Source organism: Eubalaena glacialis, chromosome 10, assembly GCF_028564815.1.
Source record: "Eubalaena glacialis isolate mEubGla1 chromosome 10, mEubGla1.1.hap2.+ XY, whole genome shotgun sequence".
In the NCBI taxonomy this organism is placed as follows: domain Eukaryota; kingdom Metazoa; phylum Chordata; class Mammalia; order Artiodactyla; family Balaenidae; genus Eubalaena; species Eubalaena glacialis.
Genome location: NC_083725.1, coordinates 21,973,157 through 22,000,698, shown reverse-complemented (window position 1 = coordinate 22,000,698; position 27,542 = coordinate 21,973,157). Strand labels below are relative to the sequence as shown.

The window sequence follows — 27,542 nt, the reverse complement described above, 5'->3', positions numbered from 1 at the left end:
TTGGGAAGCATGGTCATTTTAACGATATTGATTCTTTCAATCTAAGAACATGATATATCTTTCCATCTGTGTCATCTTTAACTTCTTTCATCAGGGTCTTACAGTTTTCAGAGTACAGGTCTTTTGCCTCCTGAGGTAGGTTTATTCCTAGTATTTTATTCTTTTTGCTGTGATGGTAAATGGGATTGTTTCCTTAATTTCTTTTTCTGATTTTTCATTGTTAGTGTATAGGAATGCCAGAGATTTCTGTGCATTAATTTTGTACCCTGCAACCTTACCAAATTCATTGATTAGTTCTAGTAGTTTTCTGGTGGCATCTTTAGGATTTTCTATGTATAGTATCATGTCATCGTCAAACAATGAGAGTTTTTACTTCTTCCTTTCCAATTTGGATTCCTTTTATTTCTTTTTCTTCTCTGATTGCTGTGGCCAGGACTTCCAATACTGTGTTGAATAAAAGTGGGGAGAGTGGGCATCCCTGACTCGTTCCTGATCTTAGAGGAAATGCTTTCAGCTTTTCACCATCCAGTATAGGGTTAGCTGTGGGTTTGTCATATGTGGACTTTATTATGTTGAGGTTTATTCCCTCTATGCCCACTTTCTGGGGAGTTTTTGTCATAAATGGATGCTGAATTTTGTCAAAAGCTTTTTGTCAAAAGCATCTATTGAGATGATCATATGGTTTTTATTCTTCAGTTTGTTAATGTGATATATCACATGGATTGATTTACAGATAATGAAAATTACTTGCATCCCTGGGATAAATCCCATTTGTTCCTGGTGTATGATACTTTTAATGTATTGTCGGATTTATTTTGCTAATATTTTGTTGAGGGTTTTTGCATCTGTAGTCATCAGTGATAGTGGTCTGTAATTTTCCTTTTTTGTGTGACATCTTTGTCTGGTTTTGGTATCAAGGTGATGCTGATCTCATAGAATGAGCCCAGGAATATTCCTTCTCCTGCAATTTTTTGGAATATTTTGAGAACAATAGGTGTCAACTTTTCTCCAAATGTTTGGTAGAATTCACCTGTGAAACCATATGGTACTGGACTTTTGTTTGTTGGGAGTTTTTAAGTTATTGATTTAATTTAATTACTGGTAGCTGGTCTGTTCAAATTTTCTGTTTCTTCTCAGTTCAGTCTTGGGAGATTTACCTTTCTAAGTATTTGTCCATTTCTTCTAGGTTGTGCATTTTTGGCATATAGTTGTTTGTAGTAGTCTTTTGTGATCCTTTGAATTTTTGTGGTGTCAGTTGTAACTTCTCCTTTTTCATTTCTGATTTTAGTGATTTGGGCCCTCTCCCTTTTTTTCTTGAGTGTCTGACTAAATGTTTATCAATTTTGTTTATGTTTTCCAAGAACCAGCTTTTATCTTCATTGAACTTTTCTATTGTTTTTTTTAATCTCTATTTTATTTATTTCTGCTCTGATCTTTATAATTTCTTTCCTTCTACTAACTTTGGGCTTTGTTTGTTCTTGCTCTAGTTCCTTTAGGTGTAACATTAGATGGTTTATTTGAGATTTTTCTTGTTTCCTGAGGTAAACTTGTATTGCTATAAAATTCCCTCTTATAACTGCTTTTGCTGAGTACCATCGGTTTTTGGATCATTGTGCTTTTGTTTTCATTTGTCTCTAGGTATTTTTTGATTTCCTCTTTGATTTCTTCAGTGATCCATTGGTTGGTTAGTAGTGTATTGTTTAGCCTCCACATGTGTATGATTTTTGCATTTTTTTTCTTGTAGTTGGTTTCAGTCTCATAGCATTGTGATCAGAAAAGATGCTTGATCTGATTTCAATTTTCTTAAATTTACCAAGCCTTGTTTTGTAGCCTAGCATGTGATTTATCCTGGAGAACATTCTGTGTGCACTTGAAAAGAACATGTATTCTGCTGCTTTCAGATAGAATGTTTTACATGCATCAATTAAGTTCTTCTGCTCTAATGTGTCATTTAAGGCTAGTGTTTCCTTATTGATTTTCTTTCTGGATGATTTGTCCATTGATATAAGTGGTGTGTCAAAGTCCCCTATTATTATTGTGTGACTGTCGATTTCTCCCTTTATGCCCGTTAACATTTGCTTTATGTACTTAGGTGCTCCAATGTTGGGTGCATATATATTTACAATTGTTCTATCTTCTTAGATTGATTCCTTCATCATTATGTAGTGTCCTTCTTTAACAGTCTTTACTGTATAGTCTCTTTTGTCTGCTATAAGGTAGCAATACTTAACATTACTTTCTTTTGATTTCCATTTGCATGGAATATCTTTTTTCATACCCTCACTTTCAGTCTGTGTGTGTCTTCAGATCTGAAGCAAGTCTCTTGTAGGCAGCACATATTTAGGTCTGGTTTTTGTGTCCATTCAGTTACTCTGTGTTTTGATTGTAGAATTTAGTCCATGTACATTTAAGGTAATTATTGATATGTATGTTCTTATTGCCATTTTGTTACTTGTTTTGGGGTTGTTATTGTAGGTCTTTTTTTTCTTTCTTCTTTTATTCTTTTCTCTTGTGATTTGATGACTGTTTTTAGTGTTATGTTTGGATTCCTTTTTCTTTTTTTGTGTATATCTATTATAGATTGTTGGTTTATTGTTACCATGAGGCTTTTATGTAGCCGTGTGTGTGTGTGTGTGTGTGTGTATACACAATTATTTAAAGTCGCTGATCTCTTAAGTTTGAAAGCAGTTTAACAACCCTGCATATTTACCTGCCCCCCGTGTTTACTGTTTGTGACATCATATTTTACATCCTTTTGTGTATCCCTTAACTACTTGCTGTATATATAGATGATTTTACTACTTCTGTCCTTTAACCTTCCTACTAGCTTTATATGTGGTTGGCCTACTACCTTTACTGTATATTTGCCATTACCAATGAGATTTTTCCTTTCATAATTTTCATATTTCTAGTTGTGGCCTTTTCTGTTTAGAGAAATCACTTTAACATTTTTTATAAAGTTGATTTTGTGGTGCTGAACTCTTACCTCTTGCTCCTCTGTAAAACTTTTGGTCTCTCCTCCAAATCTGAAGGAAAGCCTTGCTGGGTAGAGGTTTCGTGGTTGTAGGTTTTTCTCTTTCATCATTGAAAATATATCATGTCACTTCCTTCTGGCCTGCAGATTTTCTGCTGGAAAGTCAGCTGATTGCCTTCTGAGAGTTCCTTTGTAGGTAAGTTGTTGCTTTTCCCTTGCTGCTTTTCATAAGTATTCTATCTTTATTTTTAGCCATTTTAATTACAGTGTGTTTTGGGGTTGTCCTCTTTGGGTTGATTCTGTATGAGACTGTTTCTTTTCTCAACTTAGGGAAGTTTTCAGTTTTCATGTCTTCAAATATGTTCTCTGCCCCTTTCACTCTCTCTTGTCCTTCTGGGATCCCTGTATTGGGAATATTGGGAATATTGGTGCACTAGATGTAGTCCTAGAGCTCTCAAACTGTCCTTATTCCTTTTCATTCTTTTTGCTGTTCAGCATCAGTGATTTCCACTACCCTGGCTACTAGCTTGCTGATTCATTCTTCTGTATCATTTAGTCTACTGTTGATTCCTTCTAGCGTATTTTTCATTTCAGTTATTGTATTCTTCATCTCTGTTTGGGTGTTCTTTAAATTTTCTAACTCTTTGTTAAAAACTTCTGACTTCTCACTCTGTGCATCCATTCTATTCCCAAGTTCTTTGATCACCTTTACAGTCACTACCCTAAACTTCTTCTCATGTAGATTTCCTATCTTCACTTAGTTCTTCTCCTGCGGTTTTTATCTTGTTCCTTTGTCTGGAACATTTTCCTCTGTCTCCTCATTTTGCCTAAGTTGCTCTATTTTTATATATCTGGTAGATTGGTTATGATTCCTAACCTTGGAGAAGTTGCCTTTTGTAGGGTATGTCCTATGTGTTCCAGTAGCACACTCCCCTCTCATCACCCAATCTATATGCTCTAGAAGTTCCCCCTATGAGGGCTGCATGTATCCTTCTGTTGTGGCAGGCTGACTATGTAGATGGTCTGGAGGCTTGGATGGCCCAGGGTCTTGCCTTGTGCAGAGGCTGCCAGCCACTGGTTGTTAGGACTGGGTCACAAAGTGGCTGACTGTGGAACCCCAGGGGGCCCCGGGGCTTATGCTGTCTCACTGGTTTGCAGAGTCAGGGTCCAGAAGACTCCAGGGCTATTGCCCGCCCACTGGTAGGTGAAGCCAGGTCCTGGGGTTCATGCTGGATTATTGCCAGGCAGAGCTGGGCCCTGGAATCTGGTTGCAGAGCCCAGGGATCCCAGAGTTGGTGTCAGGTCACTGGTTGGGGGAGGGTTTCCTGATACAGTTGGGTATGGGGTCCAGGGTGTCTCAGAGCTTGTGCCAGCCTGCTAGTGGGCAGGGCTGAGGCCCAGCTGGTCTCACAGCAAAGTCTGGCCTGCTGTGAGCAGGCCAGGTACCATAGGCTGCAGGATAGTGGTTTACTTGTGTCTGCCCCCTGGTGGGTAAGACTGGTCTAGAGGCTAGTGCAGGCTTCCTATAGGGCAGTGGGGGACCCAGGGGCTTCCAGAGATGGTGCCTGCCCAATGGTGAATGGAGCTGTGTCCAGGGCCTTCTGGTGGGCAGGGCCATGTCTAGAGGCATGTCTAGAGGTGGCTGTGGACTCAGGAGGTCTTCAGGCAGCCTGTCTGCTGATGGGTGGAACTTTGTCCCCACCCAGTTAGTTGCTTGGCCTGAGGCATCCCAGCACTGGCACCTACAGGCTGTTGGGGCTATGTCTTGGCACTAATGAGCGAGAGGGAGCATCCCACAATGTCACCTGCAAGCACCAGCTTCCACATAGTAGAAGAAGCTTCCAAGAATGGTTGCCACCAGTGTCTATTTCCTCAGGGTGAGCCACAGCCACCCACCCCCTGCCTGTCTGGGGGACTGTCCAAGACCAGCAGATAGGTCTGTCCCAGGCTTCTATCAAATTACTGCTTTTGCCCTGGGTCCTGGTACATGTGAGATTTTGGGTGCACCCTTTAAGAGCGAAGTCTCTATTTCCCCCCAGTCCTGTGGGGCTCCGGAAATTAAGCCCTGCTGCCTTCAGAGTCGAATGCTCTGGGGGCTTGTCTTCCTGGTACAAGACCCCTGGGCTGGGGAACCTGATGTGGGGCTCAGAGCTCTCACTCCAGTGGGAGGACCTCTGCAATGTAATTATTCTTCTGTTTGTGGGTCACCCACCCTAGGGTATGGGAATTGACTATATCACAAGTCCACCCCTCCTACCTATCTCGTTGTGGTTCCTTCTTTATGTCCTTAGTTGTAGAAGATCTTTTCTGATAGGTTCTGGTCTTTTTCAGCGATGGTTGTTCTGCATATAGTTGTGATTTTGGTGTGTTTGTGGGAGGAGGTGAGTTCAAGGTCTTTCTGCTCTGCTGTCTTGGCCCAACCTGTCTCATCAGTAATCTTAATTCCACCTTTTGAGTACATGTTAATATAGTTAGTCACGTATACAAATTATAAAAGGAATTTAAAGACCTTCTACTCCAACTGCCTTACTTTACAATGAGGAAACTGAGGCAGCCAAAATAACTCACCATGTCACACTACTTAGGAAAAAGTCTTAGATTAGCCCACACCCTCCCCTACCCTCATCAAGTCCTAAACTACTGAGCTCAACTGCCATGGGTGGAGGAGGAATCTGAGTCGGTATGAATGAAGTTCTTTTCCTTTTGAAAGGCTATGTGGAATTTTTTAAAGTAAGTGTTTTGAACATACTTAACTTGTAAGTCCCCTTCACTTAATAGCAGTGTGTTTTAACTGCTATGAACATCAGCTTCCAAATCTGTAAAATGAGGGATGATACCTACCTTCAGGGCTTAGGTATTGTTTCTCTCTTCTTCCTCCCTTTCCTCTTAAAGTCACCTTCTAGTGTTAAGCTGTTGAAAAATAACCAGATTTACTGCCTTTACTTCTTCACTATTCTTTTCATTCCTTACCTCAAACCCTAGACCATTTGAGTTCTGCCCTCACCATTTTCCTGGAACTGCTTTGTTGAAGGTCTTAATGAACAACTGATGACTTTTTTCCCAGACATCTTCTCAGTCTTCAACTTGTTATCCCCTTCACCAGTTTCAGTACTACAGACCACCACTGCTTTTTATTATTCTTTTTCTGCTGCTTTATTCACTACTCTCCATCTTGTTCACAGATTCTCCTCCTTTCTTCACCCCTTCAGATTACATTTTTTTCAGGGATGTGTTTCTGCCTTTTTTCTTATTCTTCGCCCCTTTGGGCAGTTCTAGTCATTCCCATAGTATTATTTATGCAACTGTCTTTGTATGATAACAAATATGACATCTCTTTTAAGTGCTGGCTGCCTGCCTTATCTCCCCATGTCACCTAGTCCCCTGGTAATTTCACACTCAGTATATTTGAAGCTGCACTCATCTCTTCTTCCCCAGCCACAATGTGTTTTCTCTCCTGTGTTCTTCATTTTCGTTAATCTCAAAAATGTGTATGTGAATACAGGAGACTTAGATTACCCAAAGCAATTTTAAAAAAGAAAAAGTTGGTAGATTTATACTACCTAATTTCATGATTTACTGTAAAGATAGACTAATAAGGCAATGTGGTTCTGGCATAGATTAATTCTTAAAAAGATAAGTGAAACAGAATAGACAGCCTAGAAATAGACCCATGGTCTACAGTCATGTGATTTTCAACAAAGGTACCAAAGCAATCCACTGAGGAAAGGAAAACCTTTTGTGCATATGGTGCTGGAACAATATGGTATTCGTATAGAAAAACAAAATGAAGCTTAGTGCCTACCTTATACCATAAACCAAAATTAATTTAAGATAGATCATAGACTTACATGTAAAAACTAAAATCATACAGATTTTAGTGGAAAACATAGGAGAGTATCTTCATGACTTGGGGGTAGGCAAAGATTTCTTAGAAAGGACACAGAAATCAAATACCATTTTAAAAATGATAAATTAGACTTCATCAAAATTAAAAACTTTTTAAGTTTTAAGAAAATGTACAGGCAAATCACAGACTGGGAGAAAATATTTGCAAAACATTTGACAGAGGATATATATATGTGTATATATATGTATATGTATATAGGTATGTATGTGTATATGTGTATATGTGTTTGTATATATGTATATCAGGAGATAGATAGATAGATAGATCCAGGATATATAAAAAATTCCTACAACTCAATAATAAAAAGATACATAACACAATCTTTTTAAGTAGGCAAAATATTTGGAGACAGTTCACAAATTAATATATACAAATAAGAACATGTGTTCAACATTATTAGTCATCAGAGAAATGCAAATTAAAATCTTAATGAGACGCTACTATATATCCACTAGAATGGCCAAAATTTAAAAGATTGATAATGCAAATGTTGACACGGTTGTGAAGTAACTAGAATTATCCTGCACTATTGTTGAAAATATAAATTGGTACAACCACTTTGGAAAACTTACAGGTAGTTTTTTTCTAAAAATAAACATAACACCTATTCTGTGACCCAGCAGTTCCACTGTGAGATATTTCTCCAAGAAAAATGTAAACATAGGTCATAAAAAAGACCAATAGAAGTTTAATAGCAGTTTTATTCATAATAGCTAAAAACTGGAGAGAGCCCACGTGTCCATCAGTAGGAGAATGAATAAGCAAACTGATATATTTATACAGTGGAATACTGTTCATCAATATAAAGGAATGGATTACTAATAAACATAACAAAAACATGCTGAGTAAGAAATATCTTGCACGAAAAGAGTACATACTAAGGTTTTGTTAATATGAAATTCTAGAATAGGCAAAACTAACCTTCAGTGGGGAAAAAAAATCATAATAATGGTTGCCTTGGGGTTGATGGAGTAGGGATTGACTGTTGTAAGGAATTTGAGGGACTTGGGGGCTGATCAATGAAAAAACTATGACCCTTGGACAGGTTTGCATAAGAAAGGAAGTCCCTTACAGCATGAGACAATCTAGAGGTTTATGGCCAAAGGACCACCATCCAAAAAAGGAGGAGGGCAAGGGAATTCCTGAGGTGAAGGAGATTGGAGTGGGTGGCTCTGGAGATTACATGTCTAAATGATGTTGCTCAGTAGCACGGTGGGGAGTCTGGGTCAGAGAGCTCCAAAGGTAGTAGTGACTTGGGTCTTATAACCACAAGGCTCTGTCTTATCAATGGCTAGCAGGTGTGGGTGTAGTTTTGTGGTGTATACAAAGCAGGCAAGCTATAAAATGGTTAAAAATCTGCTTGTTTTGGGTTATTTTTTAAGTAATTGGGTGTATAAAAATGTTAGTTTAGTTCCAGCAGACTTTGGAGCTAATGGATCTCAGCCTGCAACAAAGAGATAAACAACTTGAGCCAATACATAGAGGCCGTCTTCATCTAATTAATATAACAACTGAAAAGGGATAAGAGGAAATTTTTTGGAGTGATAATAATGTTCTATATCTTGATAAGGGTTTAAATTACACAAGTGAATACATTTGTCAAAACTCAGAAAATATACACCTAAGAATTGTGCATTTCGTTGTACATGATATGCATGCTGAAGTATTTAGGGGGAAATGTACTGCTGTATGCAGTTTTTACTGAAATGTCAAAAATAGAATGGGTTAATTGAGAGAGAGTTAGATAGGTATCTGATAAAGCAAGTACAGTAGAATTTTAATGGCAGAATTTAGTTTGGGATATACATATGTTTATTATAAAACTTTTAATTTTGCTTTTTGTTTAAAAATTTTTATAATAAAATATTAAGGACTACCATGTGGAGACAGACTGAGGGACCTGTTAGAAAACTATGCCATTGCATTAAAAAAATTATAGAGCTTTATATTTCTTGACCAAATTTAACCTATAATTTTTTGTAGAAACTCAATCCTATATTTGATCATTTGACTAAAGATCTGTGGTGTTTGATCTGTTACAGGGAAAGCCCTTCTGCTAACGTGGACACATGTGCATTTCTGTCATCATTTTTGTGCTCCAATAGGACTCTGCTAATTGATGGCCGGGTAGAACTGAAAAGAGGTCTGCAGAGGCAGGAGCGACACATTTTCCTGTTCAATGATCTGTTTATCGTGGCCAAAATCAAGTAGGTATACTGGACACTCTCTCCTGGTTATCATTATAAAATTGCATTTCCACCAACAAAGATAACCTTTCTATTCAATGTTCACTGTAAGAGTATCCGGCCTCTGTTACCATAACTAATATCTGAAGTGAGTTTTATGTTTGTTTTGTTTTGATTTGGTTTTGAAAAGATGTTTCAATTATTTATTCATTCAACAAGTGTTCATTTAAGTCCCACTCTGTGCCATGCTCTGAATAAATAAAGGGGATACAGTGAAGAATGTGATGGGTACAGTCCCTGCTTTTTGATGCTTTCATTCTAATGTGTGTAGGGAGAAATGACAAATTGTGCTTAATGCTGTGAAGAAAATACGGTGAAGTGAAATATGGGATATATGTTAGGTAGGTATAGTCGGGGGGAAAAAAAATCAATGAAGAATGAAAAACAACTAGCCATTCAGATATTAGGAAGATGGGTATTCTAGGCAGAGGGAACAGCAGGTACAAGGGTGGTAGGGAAAGTTTGGCCCTTTGGAGGAGTTAAAAGAAGGCCAGCATAATAAGCAGGAAGAGAGTAATATAAATTGAGATTGGAGAAATAGACAAGGATCAAGTTCTCAGGACCTTTGTGGGCTGCATTAATTATCTATTAATTATCTATTGCTGTATAACAAATTACCCCAAAACGTAACAGTTTATGACTACAAACGTCTTATACATTTTCTCTGAGTCAGGAATCTGGGAATGGCTTAGCTAGTGGTTCTGGCTCAGGGGCCCTCATGAGGTTGCAGTCAAGCTGTTGAACCAGGGTTATAGTCATCTCAGAGCTTAACTGGAGAGAATCTTGAAACTTCCCAGATCACTTATGTGGATCCTGGCAGGCCTCAGTTCCACAATGGCTGCTTTCCAGAGTTCTTCTCCATGTAAGTTTCTCCACAGGGCTGCTTGTAACATGGTATTGTTTCCTTCAAAGTGAAAGATCCAAGAGAGTGAGGAAGAGAGTATTAAAGGGAGAGAACACCTAAAATAGAAGCTGCAGTCTTTTATAACCTAATTTTGAAAGTAGCATACCATCATTTCTGCTGTAGGCTATTGGCCACACAGATCAACCTTGGTACAGTTGGAAAGGAACTACACAAGAGTGTGAGTATTAGGAAGCCGGGATCATTGGGGGCCATCTTGGAGGATGGATACCACAAAGGCTATGATAGGAGTTTGGATTTTATTCCAAATGGTTTTAATTAGGGGAGTAGAATAATGTACATATTTTTTAAATATTGTTCTGGCTATGATAGGTAATGGATTAGAGGACAGAAAAGAGTAGAAGCAAGGAGACTGGACAGGAGGTTATTGTAGTAGTCCTGATGAGATATAATGAAGGCTTTATCTGGGGAAATGGCAGTTAAAGGAAGGACACAGACATATTTGGAATGTACTTTAGAGGTAACCAAAAGAATTCACTTTTCGCTCAACACTAAATGCCAGTGCAGTTATCATCCAACCTAGAACACGATAGTTACAACTTGCTCCATCCCCCATTCTCACTGTTTATGAAACATCATAAAAGAGTAGTTTAACAAATCCAATCTCATCAAAGAGATTTTTTGTCACTAGAGGATAGTAAACTTTTTTCTACTATCCGTACCCTCACACCTAAGTTATGCAATGTCACAAATAAGATGTGGGGGGGGAGGAGATCAAGATTGTGGAGTAGGAGGGTGCTGAGCTCACCTCCCCCCACAAACACATCAAAAGTACATCTACGTGAAAATAAATTCTCACTGAAAACAAACTGGAGACTGGCAGAAAGACTCTTCGGCAACCAAGGTTGTAAAGAAAGATCCACAGGGAGTCAGGAAGGAAGGGAGGAGAAGCAATCAGGTCAGGACTCACATCCCTAGGAAGGGACAGAGAAGAGGAGGGAGATATCATGGGCTTGCAGATCCTCCCTGGGGAGTGAGGAGTTTGAACCACATATTGGGCACCCCAGCCAGCACTGGGAAGACAAGTCCCCTTAGTTGGTTTGAAAACCACTGACTGACAGGAGGGCTGTAAGAAACCGAGACTCCACCCATGAAGAAATGGACACACTCTTGCTTACTCCCAAAACAAGGCAGAGGAAGCAGATTAAAACTGCCCAGGGCTCTGACAATAGTGAACACCCCAGCCTCGCCTCTAACTCTGGTGCAATTACCAACTAGGATGAAGGCTAATGTTGCCGAGGCAAGTGTGCACTTGCAGGGGATGGAGCCAGCTCAGACCCAGTGCTGTAGTTAAATGCGGCAAGGATGTTTATTGCTGGCACTCACAGAGGGCAGCAGATCAGGAGCTGCCTGAAGCTCTGACTGACATGCTGGAGCCGTCCCAGTGTGCACCCTAGCTGCACCAGGTGCCTGCTCCAAATCCCTCTTGCTGCATCGCTACTCCCCTCTGGGGTGAAGGTACCATGGCTGGGAGAGGGGAGAGTGCATTCTTAGAGGAACAGAACCAGCTCGTATCTGACCCTCAGGGTTTCTGCTCCAACAGTATGGACCTGACCCTGCCACAAATAGGATGGTGATAGCTACTGAACATAAGAGAAGCTCTAGTTTACGCCTGGCTCTGGCTCTAGGCCTCTGTCTCCAGCCCTACCTCTCACCAAGGTGATAGCTGCCAACACACCCTGGGGGAAGATGTGACCCACGCTCAATTCAGATCCAGCTCTCCCACCAAAGCCACTGAGAACACACATACTTTAATAGGAGTACTCCCACACAAGGACACTGCTTCAAGACTGGGATAGGTAAGTATTCACCTAATTTCATAGAGACAGAGAAAGTTAAACAAAATGAGAAGAAAGAGGAATTTGTTTGAAACAAAAGAACAAGAAAAAAACCCTGAAAAAACAACTAATGAAACAGATAAATAACTTACCAGATAAAGAGTTCAAAGTAATAGTAATAAAAAGAGCTAATTGAACTTGGGAAAAGAATAGATGAACACAGTGAGAATTTTGACAAGGAACTAGAAAATATAAAAAGTACCAGTCAGAGCTTAAGAATACAATAACTGAAATGAAAAACACTCTAGAAGGAATTAACAGACTAGATGATACAAAAGAATGCATAAGTGATTTAGAAGATAGAGTAATGAAAATCACTAATCAAAAAGAAACTGTAGGACAACATCAAGCGTACTAACATTTGTATTATACTGGTTCCAGAGGAGAAGAGACAGAGAAACGGGCCAAAAAGGTATTTGTGGAAATTATGGCTGAAAACTTCCCAAACCTGAAGAAGGAAACAGATAACTAGGTGCAGGAACCATAGAGAGTCCCAAACAAGATGAAACCAAAGAGACCCACACCAAGACATACCACATTAAAATGGCAAAAGTTAAAGATAGAGAGACTTCTAAAGGCAGCAAGGGAAAAACAAAGTGTCACGTAAGGCAATCAGCTGATTTTTCTACAGAAACTTTGCAGGCCAGAACAGAATGGCATGATATATTAAAAGTGCTGAGAGGGAAAAACCTACAACCTAGGTTACTCTACCCAGCAAGGTTTTCATTCAGAATTGAAGGAGAGATAAAGAACTTCTCAGACAAGCAAGAACTAAAAGAGCTCATCAGTACTAACTTGACCCTAAAACATGTTAAAGAGTCTTCTCTTAGTAGAAAAGAAAAGGCTACAACAAGAAGTAACAAATTACAGAAAAGGAAACATACAACTAATAAAGGAAAATATACAGTAAAGGCTGTGGATCAATGACTTAAATAAGACATTATGAAGTCTAAAGGACAAAAATTGTAAAAATCAACTATAACTAAAATAAACAGTTAAGGGATAAATATGAACTTGTGAAATAGGACGTCAAAAACACAAAATATGGGGGAAAGAAGAAAAAATGTAGATTTTTTTTAGAATGTGTTTGAACTTAAATGACTATCAGTTTAAAACAAGTAGGTATACGTCAACATATATGAACCCCATGGTAATCACAAATAAAAAAACCTACAATAGATACACGAAAACTAAAAAGAAAGGAACACAAACATTCCACTAAAGAAAATCATCAAACCACAAGAAAAAAGGAAACAGAAGAAAAAAAGGAACAGAGAGGAAAACAAAAACACCAGAAAACCAGTAACAAAATGGCAATAAGAGTACCTATCAATAATCACTTTAAATGTCATTGGAAAAAATACGTCAAAAAACATTGATTGTATTAAAAAGTCCAAGATCCATCTATATACTGCCTACAGGAGACTTACTTCACAGCTAAAGACACATACAGCCTGAAAGTGAGGGAATGGAAAAAGATATTTCATGCAAATGGAAAAGACAAGAAAGCTGGAGTAGCAATACTCATATCAGATAAAGTAGACTTTAGAGCAAAGGCTATAACAAAAGACAAAGATGGGCATTAGGTAGGGATAAAGGGATCAATACAAGAAGAGGTATTATACTCATTGACATACAAGCACCCAGTACAGGAGCATCTAAATATATCAAGCAAATGTTAAAAGAGAGAAAATGTTAAAAGGGAGAAACTGACAATAATACAATAATAGTAGGGGATGTGAGCACCCCACTTACATCAATGAACAGATCATCCAGACAGAAAATCATTAAGGCAACAGTGGTCTTAAATGGCATAATAGACCAGGTGGACTTAATAGATAGCTACAGCACACTCCAACCAAACCCAGCAGAATACACATTCTCTTCAAGTGTACATGGAACATTCTCCAGGATGGATCACATACTAGGCCAGAAAACAAGTGTCATCAAATTTAACAGGATAGAAATTATATCAAGCATCTTCCAATCACAACTGTATGAAACTGGAAATCAATTACAAAAAGAAAAATGGGAAAGTCACAAACATGTGGACACTAAACAACATGCTACAAAAAAACCAATGGGTCAATGAAAAAATCAAAGAAGAAATCAGAAAATACCTTGAGACAGATGAAAGTGGAAACAGAACACTTCAAAGTTTATGATATGCAGCTAGAGTGGTTCTGAGAGGGAAGTTTATAGCAATACAGGCCTTCCTCAGGAAACAAGGAAAATCTCAAATAAACAACCTAACCTACCATCTAAAGGAGTTAGATAAAGAAGAACAATGAAAGCCCAAAGTCTTTCTTTCTTTGGCTAAGGTATTTTATTTGCTCCATTTTATGCTGAATGTTGACAATGTTTGCCTAAAATTGTTTTGAGTTTATTGTCATTCTTTTCCATACTGAAATAGAACAAGTATTAAAGCTGGATGCAACCTTAGGGACCACTTTTGATATTTATTAGAAAGCTGAATTAAAAGGTTTTTTTCCTATAGAATTAGGGCTTTACATTTTTTTAAAACGATGTTTATGAGCATCAGAGTATTTAGAAAGAAGCTGATATTATCTCTGTTAATAGCCATAGAGCACCTATTTGGAATTTACTAAAAGGAAATGAAAGTAGTTATTTCATACCCTCTTAAGCCATCACTATTCTCATATTTTATTTCCTAAACAAATAGGGAAGTAATGATGAATTCTGTGTAGGTCAAAAAGATGAGGAGAAAAAAAGTTGTGATTATTAATTCATTACCAGTAGAATTACCATCAGATACTTGTGGAATATACCATATTCTCTACCCCAAAACGTATTTAATAGACCATCTCCATCTTAGAATGGAGGGAAATCTCTCTAGAATTCTGTGTATTTCAACGGTTCACTGGAATTCATACTTTTAAATTTCCATTGGAATAGTCTAATACTGTTGGAAATTGAGAGTGAAAAATCTGAAGATACACACTGACCCTAATACTATCCATCTTACTATAAAGCTTTATTGGAATACTTGTTTTAAATATTTTTAAACTAGTACCTCTAGCTTTATGGACATACATGTTCATGAGATTTCTCCCCTACTTCCATAATAAACAGTCCCATCAGAAAGCCTTGTAGGTAAGGAGATTTGAAAAAGTAAGTCTTAAGATAGTAAAGCTGAAGGAAACTTCATGGATACAAAGTCACCTCCAGGTGCTTTGTAAGAATGGCTATATCCAGGGCTTTTTATAGATACCTAATGGTTATGAGCATAGACAAGCTCAAGAGTCAACCCTGCTCAGGTTCGGATTCTAGCTCTGCTAATTAAGCTGTTTGACTTTTGGCAAATTACTTAACCTCCCTGTGACAACATTTCCTCATCTCTAAAATGTATGAGGATTAAACTTAACAATATGTGTAAATTGTTAACAGTGACTGGCAGATGGTAAGTTCTCAATAAATATTGACCATTAGAATGAAAGTATTGTTTATGCTTTTGGACAGTTCCTTGTTTTTTGTATAATGAGGTGGAAATCTTGGTACTTTATTGATCTAGGGAAGGAATCGTTGGAATGGCTTTTTCCAAATCAATAGGTATACAAGTTCCCACATGGTATTTGAAGTATCTAATATAAAGAGAGGTCTGCATTAAAAAACTCAAAATGTATGAAAACAGATATGGAAACATACTTTTCCTTGGAAAAGATTCATAGTTTCAGTTTTATATTACCTAGATAGCTGCCATCAAGAAATAAGATTTTTAAAAGAAAAAAAAAAGTAGGATTTTACTTTTTAAAAAATTGAAGGATTTATAACAATAGGGTGAAAAATACTGAAATGAAATATAGAATGAAGGCATTGTGCCTCAAGGCACTTTTCTATTGTACTTACATTGTGTGCCCTACAGGAAGCATAGATGAGGCTTTGAATCTAGATTATTCTTCATGTATAGTTCCTGAAAAATCCCGTTACATTTTATAAATCCTACTGAAGAATTTTAGCTTTAAATATTCCATGAGGAGTTTTAGGGATACTTCCATATGAAGCATCTTTGATTTCATTTTAGCTTTTAATGTTTCCATAAATGGCTCTGAATGATAGGAAGTACCAAGGTTTCCCTGGGCATTCTCTTTATCCTTACCAGTGCCTTCTAACTCTTTAAGTCTCAGGTCCATTATGAGCATTAAATCTGTAAACTAGGTCAAGAGATAGGATAGTGTCAATATCAGGGTTGTAAGGGGGATTAGATAGAAATTGTCAAAAAGCAATTTCATTGCCAGCTTAAAAGTAAATCACCTTCTCTGTACCCAGAGATAAATATTAATTGTATCAACTCTACTTAAATATAATACTTCCTGGCATCTTTTTTTTTTCAGCTTAGTTTAGGGTCTATTTTTAGGCTACAGCTTTTTCAATTTTAGCCAAAATATAAGGGGAAATGGTTTAAAAAGGAAATTTAAAATAATCTTTGCTTCTAAAGACTAGAAAATCATAACCGCTCAGTTGGAAATGCATTGTAAATTTCTCTAATTCCAGTTTATATTTTTTAGTGCATATAAAGTGAAATTTTTATAAATATTTTAATAAATAATGTTTATGTTTAATCTTTTATTCAGCCACTCAAATATTTTTGGAAATAAGCAAGTTGTAAATAATAAAAGAATTTATATTTTATAACAGCAGTAAGTTTAAAATTAGGTTTTTGATCCAAATGCAATGCTCAACATATAGAAAAATAAAGTTGCCAGTTTATGGCTATTTGCTGCCATAAATGCAGGCATGAGGACCAATACACCAAATGTTTCAATGGCCTTTTTGGGCTAAGGTAGCCAAACGTTACAATTTACTGTGGTAGGCACTGAAGGTAAGAAAAATGAATAAGACATTCTTTGCCCATGATTAGTGAAAACTGTCCTCCTATCACAAGTATAGAAGTTCTCATAAAATTTAAGAAACAGAATAACAAAAAATCCTGTCTGGTTTTTATCTTTCTAGATATAACAACAACTTTAAGATAAAAAATAAAATTAAATTAAGTGACATGTGGACGGCAAGCTGTGTGGATGAAGTGGGAGAAGGCAACACCAATGCCCTGAAATCCTTTGTCTTAGGCTGGCCCACAGTGAACTTCGTGGCCACTTTCAGGTGAGAACCATAGCTTGTCCTGTATTCACATGGGTTAGCTACTGTGAAATACAGTCAGCTATGTAATTTCTAGGATGGAGAGAAAAAAAGTTAATTCAGTTTTGTTCCCCTAATTTTTTAAAGAAAAATATTTTATTCTGATTGATCTATTCTGTTTTGTCAATAAGTTCATTTGTATTCTGAAGCCAATAACTCATCTTTTGGCACACCCCCAATAAAGACACCTATATGCCTTATGTTTCTCCCAAAGAGTTTTTTATTAAAATATGTGAAATGTAATGGTAAATATTGAGAACTCTTGGAATCATTTACCTTGGTTTAAGCTGTGAGTTTTAAAGGGACTACTGAAACACCTCAAAGACCATGGAAGAGGAATAGAGTGGTCAGAGCTCTAGGACCGCCCCCCCCCCCAACATCCCCTTCCCTCATGTTTAGGTATTTTCTTTGTATATTGAGCTTTCAAGTTGGCTTTTTAAACCACTGAAACAGACCTTTTACTGAAACAAATTTTATAAAATACCCCAATTAAGCTTGAATAACTGGTTTACACTCCCAAATTTCTTAAAAACTAGTTTTTAATTATAGAAATAAATTTAATGTCATGAAATAATGTGGTTCCTAAACTGTACATCATGTTCTAATTTGCTATCTATAGAGATGTGACCATCAAAAGCAAATTTATGACTCAAGGAGTGAAAGTCAGTTTCCTAAGACTCGCTCCTTGGCTGGGATGGAGTTGGAGAATGTACAAATAGAGAATCTTTGTGCTCTTATCTGAACATGCTGATTGGCACTTTCCAGTTCAGAGTGAGCATACCAAAACTCAAACTTATGATTTTGAACGATTGCACCCTCAAGTCCAATATTTGTTTTACACTTAAAAGAGCTGGTCTTTATTTCATGCACACATTTTTCTTTCTACTTCTCTTCTCACTACCATCAAACTCCTCAGGCACCATCCTAAAGCCAGATAACTAAATGTTTTAAGCTGTTAATCTTCTAATAAAGGAAAGGCATGCCATTAAATTCTATTATGCACTATTGGCCTACCACAAGATATTAAGAACTTATTTGGAAGAAACATGTATTTGTATCATTCTCTGCATATCTTCTTTTCCATGACAGACTTCTCTAGATATTATCAATTCCTATTGTTTAATCTTAGAGTTTACAGCTGAAAGGAAGCGATTTCAAGTGAGGGGTGGGACTACATGACGTCTTTAATCAAGGAGTTTCCATAAAACTTTTTTAAGAAGGGAAAATGTAGAAACAAGTTTTGCATACACTGTAATTCCTCAAAAAGTATAGTACTTTAACTGAATGATCAACATCACTAGTGATGTTGTGTGAATATCATCTATGCTTTGATAGAATGTAATGAGGAGCAATTCACTTCTGTGGTATTTCTCCCCCAAACCCATAACCCCAGTCTAATCCTGAGAAAAATATCAGACAAGCCCAAATTGAGGGATGTTCTGTGGGGTTACCTGACCAGTAAGCCTCAAAATTGTCAAGGTCAGAAAAAAAAACAACCAGGAAAAGACACAAAAAAGGTCACTAAGGAGACTTAATAATTAAATGCTATGTGGAATCCTCGAATGCATCCTAGAATAGAAAAAGGACATTAATGGAAAAGCTGGTGAACTCTGAATAGTCAATAGTTTAGTTAATGGTAATGCACCAATATTGGTTTCTTAGTTTGACAAATGTGCCATGATAATGTAAGAGGATAACATTAGAGGAAACTAAAACTAGGTGTGAGGTATACAGGGATTCTCTGTACTCAATCTTTGCAACTTTTCTGAAAATCTAAAATTATTTCAAAATTAAAAGATTACTCTTAAAAAAAGTGTTGAAGAGTTTGGACTCTGGTACGGCAGAGTGAGGTCTTAACAGACTGACCACTCTATAGATAACAACTGTAAACTCTGAACAAAACACAAACAACTCCCTGAAGGTTCTGGAAAGTGAACAAAAGTTGGCAGATTTTGGAGAAGAATTGAAACTTTTTTTTTTTTGGTAATTTATTATTTATTTATTTTTGGCTGCGTTGGGTCTTCATTGCTGCACGCGGGCTTTCTCTAGTTGCGGCAAGTGGGGGCTACTCTTGTTGCAGAGCTCAGGCTCTAGGCATGTGGGCTTGCCCAGTAGTTGTGGCTCGCAGGCTCTAGAGCGCAGGCTCAGTGGTTGTGGCACACGAGCTTAGTTGTTCCGTGGCAAGTAAGATCTTCCCGGACCAGGGCTCGAACCCGTGTCTCTTGCATTGGGAGGTGGATTCTTAACCATTGTGCCATCAGGGAAGCACCGGCACTGGGCAAGTTTTCTGTTTTTAAGGCATTATTAGCCTGAGGAAAGGCTGCAGTCAAATCATGGTGCAGAGCAACTAAACTGATGAAAACCCAGTCTTTCTGGGCTGAAACACCAAAGTACAGAGTCTGGGTCAGCCACAGCCACAGGAACGTGAGGGAGGAAATCTCAAAAAGAAGAGTATCAGAGAAAGGAAGCTCCAAATTTTTTGTTTAGACTCTGCCTAAGTCTCTGGCTGAATGCTGAACCACACATGTGTGGAACAGACTTTAAAGGAGCTTGAAGCTAAGGCTAAAAGAATTGAACTGAGGTGCTGCTCAACACAGGTGAAATAGAGTTTGCAGCTTGAATCTAATAAAGTTAGTTGTCTGTTAAAACAAAAACATCATTATTTTGCAAATATAACAAAACTCAGTCTCTAAAACACAACATTTATAATGTCTAGAATGTAATCTAAAATTTTTTAACATATGAAGAACCTGAAAAGGAAAGATAACAAATAGAAGCCAATCCTGAGATGATCTATTTGTTGAAATTACTGTAAAAGAACTTTAAAGCAGCTCTTACAACTATGCTCAGTAGGTAAAAGGAAAAGCCAATTGAAATGAATGAAAAGATAGGAAATCTCAGCAGAGAAATAGAAAATATTTTTTAAAAGCCAAATGAAAATTCTAGAACTAAAAATTGTATCTTAAATTTTTTAAAATTCCCTCTGTGGCTTTAGTTGCAAAATGGAAATGAAAGAGAAATGAGTCAGTGAAATTGATCGTATATCAATAGAAATTGTCCACTCTGAGGAAGAGAGGAAAAAAAAGATTTTTTTAATGAAAAATACATCAGAGATTTGTAGGAAAACCAAAAGTATAACATACATGTAACGGGAATTCCAGAAAGAGGAGAGACGGAATGTGGCAGAATAAATAATGGTTTGAAAACCTCCCAAATTTGGTGAAAGACATAAATGTAAGCTCTGTGAACCCTAAATAGGAGTAATGTGAAGAAAACTTCACCTATTCATGTTATAGACAAACTGCTATAAACCAAAGATAAGAGAAAATCATGAAAGCAGCCAGAAAAAAACAACACATTACATATAGTGGAACAACAATTTGCCTCCACACATTACATATAGTGGAACAACAATTTGCCTCACTATGGTTTTTTTCATCAGAAATTATGGCTGTTTCAGAGGTCAGTGAAATGACATCTTTAAAGTGTTTAAAGAAGACTCAGATTGATCAAGATGGCAGAGTAGGAGGATGTGGAACTTACCTCCCCCCACGAACACATCAAAAATACATCTATGTGTGAAATAATTCTCACTGAAAACTAACTGGAAACTGGCAGAAAGACTTCTGTACAACCAAGGCTGTAAGAAAGATCCACACATAATCAGGTAGGAAGGGAAGAAAAGTGATCAGGCCAGGACCTTGCCACTGGGAGGGGACTCAGAGGAAAAGGGAGATAACACAGGCAGAGACCTGCCCTGGGGAGTGAGCAGTTCAAGCCACAGATTGGGCATTCCACTCCCGGCGTCCTACACAGGGGAGACCAACCCCCTTGGCTGGTTGGAGGACTGCTGGAATTAACAGGAGGTCTGTGGAAAACTTAGACTCTGCTTGCACACGTGCCCACACTCATACCCAGAAACACACACACACATACACACACAAGCTGGCTTGCCCCTGAGGCAGGTTGGAGAGGGCCGATAAAGGATCATTCTAGTGGCTGCCAGTTTCCTGTGACCACCTCAGTGTGCGCCTTGGCTCTGGCAGAGTGAATGCTCAAGCCCCACTTACTCCATGTTGCAACTCCCCACTGGAGCAAGGGCTGCCATGACTAAAGACAGAGCTTGGACCACCAAAGGCAACTTGGTCCCGGGGTGTCATCTGGGTGGGGTGGCAGTGTCCACTGTTGGTACTTACTTAAGTAGTGCATCAGAAGCAGCCCAGAACTCTATACAACAACCAGTTCATCACTGCTCATGCCCCAATATATGGAGAGAGTTCACATGGACCCCACTTGCCCTGCAGTACAGCTCCCCAGTGAGGTGGAGAGGAGGGAGAAGGACAAAGGGAACTTGGACCCAAGGCTGCCTATGAGCAGATTAAGGAAAACAATTGCAGAATCCTGCACAGGCAGCAGATTAGAGACAGCTCAGATATCTGTCTGAGGCCAACATTAGCCAAGAGCCAACACGGGGTCCCCTTGCATCAGCACTGCCCCCTCTGGAGCAAGGGTCCCAGTGCTTGGAGAATTGAAAGCACACACTTAACGGGAACAGAGCCAGCTCAGGACTGAATCTCAGGGTTTCTGCTGCAGCAACTTGAGACCCACTGAGCAGAGAGGAAGTCCTGCCTCACACGTAGCTTCAGCTCTAGCCTATCCATCTCCAGCCACACCCACTACCAAGGCTATAGCTGCCAACACACACTGAGGAAAAATGTGACTTGCATCCACATCAAATCCAGCTCTCCCACCAAAGGCACCAGGCACACACAGTCTGTATAGAGATGCTCCCACATAAGTACACCAGTTCAAGAATATCATACGTAAGTGTTTCACCAAAATTCATAGAGGCAGAGAACGTTAAGCAAAATGAAAAGGCAGAGGAACTGGTCTCAATTGAAATAAGAGAAAACCCCTGAGAGAAATAAATAATGAAACAAATAAACAATGTATCAGACAAAGAATTCAAAGCGTTTATAATAAAAGTATTAGCTGGATTAGGGAAAAATAAATGAACACAGTGAAAATTTTTAACAAGAATCTAGAAAATATGAAAAGACCCAGTTAGAAATGAAGAATTCAATAACCAAAATAAAAAACACACTAAAAGGAATAGCAGACTATGTGACCTGGAAGATAGAATAATAAAAATCACCTGATCAGAACAGAAAAAAAATTTTTAATGAGAAAATTTTAAAAGATCTCTGGGGTAACATTAAGCTTACCAACATTCACATTATAGGAGTCCCAGAAGGAAAAGAGAGGAAGAAAGGGATTGAAAATATATTTCATGAAATTATGGCTGAAAACTTCCCAAACCTGAAGAGAGCAACAGATACCCAGGTACAGGAAGCACAGAGGATCCCAAACAGGACAGGAAGGAGTGACATGATGTATTCAAAGTGCTAAAAGGGAAAAACTTTCAACCTATGATACTCTACCCAGCAAGATTATCATTTGGAGTCTTAGGAGCGATAAAGGACTTCACAGAAAGCAAAAACTGAAAGAATTCATCAGTACTAAACCTACCCTAAAATAAATGTTAAAGGGTTTTCTCTAAGTGGAAAATAAGTAAGAATCTATATAGGAAAGGGAAAATTCCACTGGGAAAGGCAAATAATAGTAAGAACTGAGGATCAACCACTTAAGTAAGCTAGTATGAAAATAAAAAGACAAAAAAATTGTAAAAGTAGCTATAACTACAATAAACAGTTAAGGGATAAACATGAAAATGTAAAATATGACATCAAAAACAAAATGTAGGAGGGGGAGTAAAAAGTATAAATCTTTTAGGATGTGTTTGAACTTAAATGACTATAATTTAAAATAAGTAGATGTAGTTGTAGGTCAACATATATGAACCCCATGGTCACCACAAATCAAAAACCTACCATAGAAACTCAAAAACTAAAAAGAAAACAAGCATACTACTAAAGAAAATCATAAAACCACAAGGGAAGAAACAGAGAAGAAATGACAAGAGAAAAACTACAAAAACTACAAAAAACAACCAGAAAACAAGTAATAAAATGGCAATAAGTACATACCTATTAATAATTACCTTAAATGTCAATGGACTAAATGCTCCAATCAATAGACATATCTGGCTGATTGGATTTAAAAAAAAAAAAGCAAGACCCACCTATATGCTGCCTACAAGAGACTCACTTCTGAGCTAAAGACACACACAGACTGAAAGTGAAGGCATGGGAAAATATATTTCATACAAATGGAAAAGACAAGAAAGCTGGAATCTCAATACTCATAGCAGACAAAATAGATTTTTTAAAAGGGTATAACAATAGACAAAAAAGGACATTATTTTATGATAAAGGGATCAATAAAAGAAGAGGATATTATACTCATTAACATATATGCACCCAATACAGGAGCACCTAAACATGTAAAGCAAATATTAAAAGACATAAAGGGAGAAACTGACAGTAATACAATAATAGTAGGGGATGTTAACACCACACTTACATCAATGGACAGATCATCCAGATAGAAAATAATTAAGGCAACAGTGGTCTTAAATGGCATAATATACCAGGTGGACTTAATAGATAGCTACAGCACACTCCAACCAAAACCAGCAGAATACACATTCTTTTCAAGTGTACATGGAACATTCTCCAGGATAGATCACATACTAGGCCAGAAAACATGTGTCAGCAAATTTAACAGGATAGAAATTATATCAAGCATCTTTTCCAATAACAACTAGAAAACAATTACAGAAAGAAAAATGTGAAAAGCACAAATACTTGAAGACTAAACAACATGCTACTGAAAAGCCAATGGGACAATGCTAAAATCAAAGAAGAAATAAGAAAATACCTTGAGAAAAATGAAAATGGAAACACAACACTCCAAAATCTATAGGATGCAGCAAAAGCAGTTCTAAGAGGGAAGCTTATAGCAATACAGGCCTTCCTCAAGAAACAAGAAAAATCTCAAACAACCTAACCTACCATTTAAAGGAATAGAAAGAAAAGAACAAAGAAAGCTAAAAGTCAGCAGAAGGAAGGAAATAGTAAGGAACAGAAAGGAAACAAATAAAATAGAGACCAAAAAAAAATAGAAAAGACCAATGAAACCAAGAGCTGGTTTTTTGAAAAGATAAACAAAATCGATAAACATTTAGCCAGGCTCACCAAGAAAAAAAGGGAGAGGACCCAAAGAAACAAAATAAGAAATGAAAGAGGAGAAATAACAACTAATACCACAGAGATGCAAAAATCATAAAAGAACTCTGTGAACAGTTGTCCAACAAATTGGCAGCCTAGAAGAAATAGACAAATGTCTAAAAATATACAACCTGCTAACAGTGTATCAAGAGGAAGCAGACAATTTGAACAGACTGATCACTAGTACTGAAATTGAATTTGTAATTTTAAAAAACCTACTAGCAAACAAAAGTCCAGGACCAGATGGCTTCACAGGAAAATTCTACCAAATATATAAAGAAGAGTTAATTCCTATCCTTCTCAAACTATCCCAAAAAATTGAAGAGGAGGGGGCACTCCCAGACTCATTCTACGAGGCCACCATTACCCTGATACCAAAACCAGGCAAAGACACTACAAAAAAAGAAAATTACAGGCCAATATCTTTGATGAATATACATGCAAAAATCCATAACAAAATATTTGCAAACGGAATCCAACAGTATATAGAAAGAATCATACACCATGATGAAGTGGGATTTATTCCAGGGACACAAGGATGCTTCAGCATTTGCAAATCAATCAGTATGATATACCACATTAACAAATGGAAAGATAAAAATCACATCATCGTCTCAATAGATGCAGAAAAAGCATTTGACAAAATTCAACATCCATTCATGGTAAAAACCCTCATCAAAGCTGGATTAGAGGGAACATATCTCAACATAATAAAGAGCATTATGACAAACCCAGAGCTAACATCATATTCAATGGTGAAAAACTGTTGTTCCTCTGAATTCAGGAACAAGACAAGGATGCTCGCTCTCACCACTTTTATTTAACATAGTATTGGAAGTCGGTGCCACAGCAGTCAGACAAGAAAAAGATATGAAAGACATCCAAAGTGGAAGAGAAGAAGTAAAACTGTCACTGTGCTAATGACATGGTACTATGTATAGAAAACCCTAAAGTCTTCACCCAAGACTATTAGAACTAATAAATGAATTCAACAAAGTTGCAAGATATGAGCTTAATATACATAAATCTGTTGCTTTTCTATACACTAATACTGAACTATCAGAAAGAGAAAGCAAGAAAACAATCCCGTTTAAAATCACATCAAAAAGAATAAAATGCCTAGGAATAAACTTAACCAAGGAGGTGAAAGACCTATACACTGAAAGCTATGAAACACTGAAGGAAATTGAAGATGATACAGAGAAATGGAAAGATATCTCATGCTCTTAGATTTGAAGAATTAATATTGTTAAAGTGACCATACTACCCAAAGCAATCTACAGATGTATTGCAATCTGTATGAAAATACCCATGATATTTTTCACAGAACTGAGCAAATAATCCTAATATTCATATGGAAATACAAAAGACCCTGAATTGCTGAAGCAACCTTGAGAAAAAAGGACAAAGCTGGAGGTATCACCCTCACAGACTTCAAACTGTACTACAAAGCTACAGTAATCAAAACAGCATGATACTGGCACAAAAACAGATACATAGATCAATGGAATAGAATAGAGAGCCTAGAAATAAACTCACACACCTACAGTCAGTTAATCTACAACAAAGGAGGCAAGAATATACAATGGAGAAAATAAAATCTCTTCAATAAGTGGTACTAGGAAAACTGGACATCTACATGTAAAACAATGAGATCGGAACATCCCCTCATACTGTATACAAAAATAAAGTCAAAATGGATTAAAGGCCTAAATGTAAGACCAGAAACCATAAAACTCATAGAAGAAAACATAGGCAGAACACTCTGACATAAACAGTAACAATATTTTTTTGAATCTATTTCCTAAGGTAAAATAAATAAAAGCAAAAATAAAGAAATGAGATCTAATTAAACTAAGAGCTTTTGCATAGCAAAGGAGACCACTGACAAAACAAAAAGACAACCTACAGAATGAGAGAAGATATTTGAAAATATGATCAACAAGAGGATAATATCTAAAGTATTTAAACAGCTCATGCAACCCACTATCAAAAAAAACAAACACCCAATCCCAAAATAGGCAGAAGACCTGAATAGACATTTTTCCAAAGATGACTTACAGCAGGCACATGAAAAGATGCTCAACATTGCTAATTATTTGAGAAATGCAAATCAAAACAATAATGAGATATCACCTCACACCTTTCAGAATGGTTGTCATCAACAAGAACACAAATAGCAAATGTTTTCGAGGATGTGGATAAAAGGGAACCCTTGTACACTGTTAGTGAGAATGTAAATTGGTGCAGCCACTGTGGAAAACAGTATGGAGGCTCTTCAAAAAAAACTAAAAACTACCACAGGATCCAGCAGTTTCACTCCTGGATATATATACAGAAAAAAAACGAAAACACTAATTCAAAAAGATACATGTACCCAATGTTCATAATGGCATTATTTACAATAGCCAAGATATGGAAGCAACCCAAGTGTCCATCAACAGACGAATGGGTAAAGATGTGGTGTATATTTACATATACATACACACACACACACAATGGAGTATTACTCAGACATAAAAAAGAATGAAATTCTGCCATCTGCAGCAATGTGAATGGACCTTGAGAATATTATGCTTAGTGATGTATGTCAACAAAAGACAAATACTGTATAATATCACTTATATGTGGAATCTAGAAAGTAAATCGAATGGATATAGAAAAACAGAAACAGACTCAAAGATACAGAAAACAACGTAGTGGTTACCAGTGGGGAGAAGGAAGGGAGGAGGGGCACGTTAGGGGTATGGGATTAAGAGATATAAACTACCCTGTATAAAATAAATAAGCAACAAGGATATATTGAACAGCACAGGGAATTATAATTATTATTTTATAATAACTCTTAATGTAATATAATCTATAAAAATACTGAATCACTATACTGTACACCTCAAATATAATACTGTAATTCAACTATACTTCAGTTAAAAAATTAAGTATTTAAAGAAAAAGCTTTCAACCTAGAATACTATATCTAGCAAAAATATCCTTCAAAAAAATTTTTAAACTCTAAGAATTTATCACCAGCAGAACTGTACTACAAAAAAATAAATGCTGACAGAAATTTTTCAGCCTGAAGTGAAATGATATAAGAGAGTGGCTCAGATCTTTACCAAGGAGTAAAGAACATCAGAAATCATTTATATATCAGGAAATATTAAGAAAATCTAGTTCATGATCACTTTAAAATGCTGTCAGGCTAGCAGCTCAAGAAGGAGTCTTTCATAGCCAGTCACTCTAATATCTATAAAGAAACAAAAATGTGGACTAATAGCTTTGAAATCTAAGACTGACAATCAACTGTC

General features: G+C 37.1%; 1 protein-coding gene across 1 annotated transcript in view; it reads left to right on the top strand.

Moving 5' to 3' along the window:
• Window positions 1–27,542, top strand: part of ARHGAP20 (Rho GTPase activating protein 20) — a 144,045-nt gene that overhangs the window by 77,031 nt on the left and 39,472 nt on the right. Inside the window, exons 3-4 of the mRNA XM_061202546.1 lie at window positions 8,924–9,088; window positions 16,859–17,008. Of these exons, the coding sequence (XP_061058529.1) occupies window positions 8,924–9,088; window positions 16,859–17,008 (315 nt within the window). The remainder of the gene's footprint in view (window positions 1–8,923; window positions 9,089–16,858; window positions 17,009–27,542) is intronic.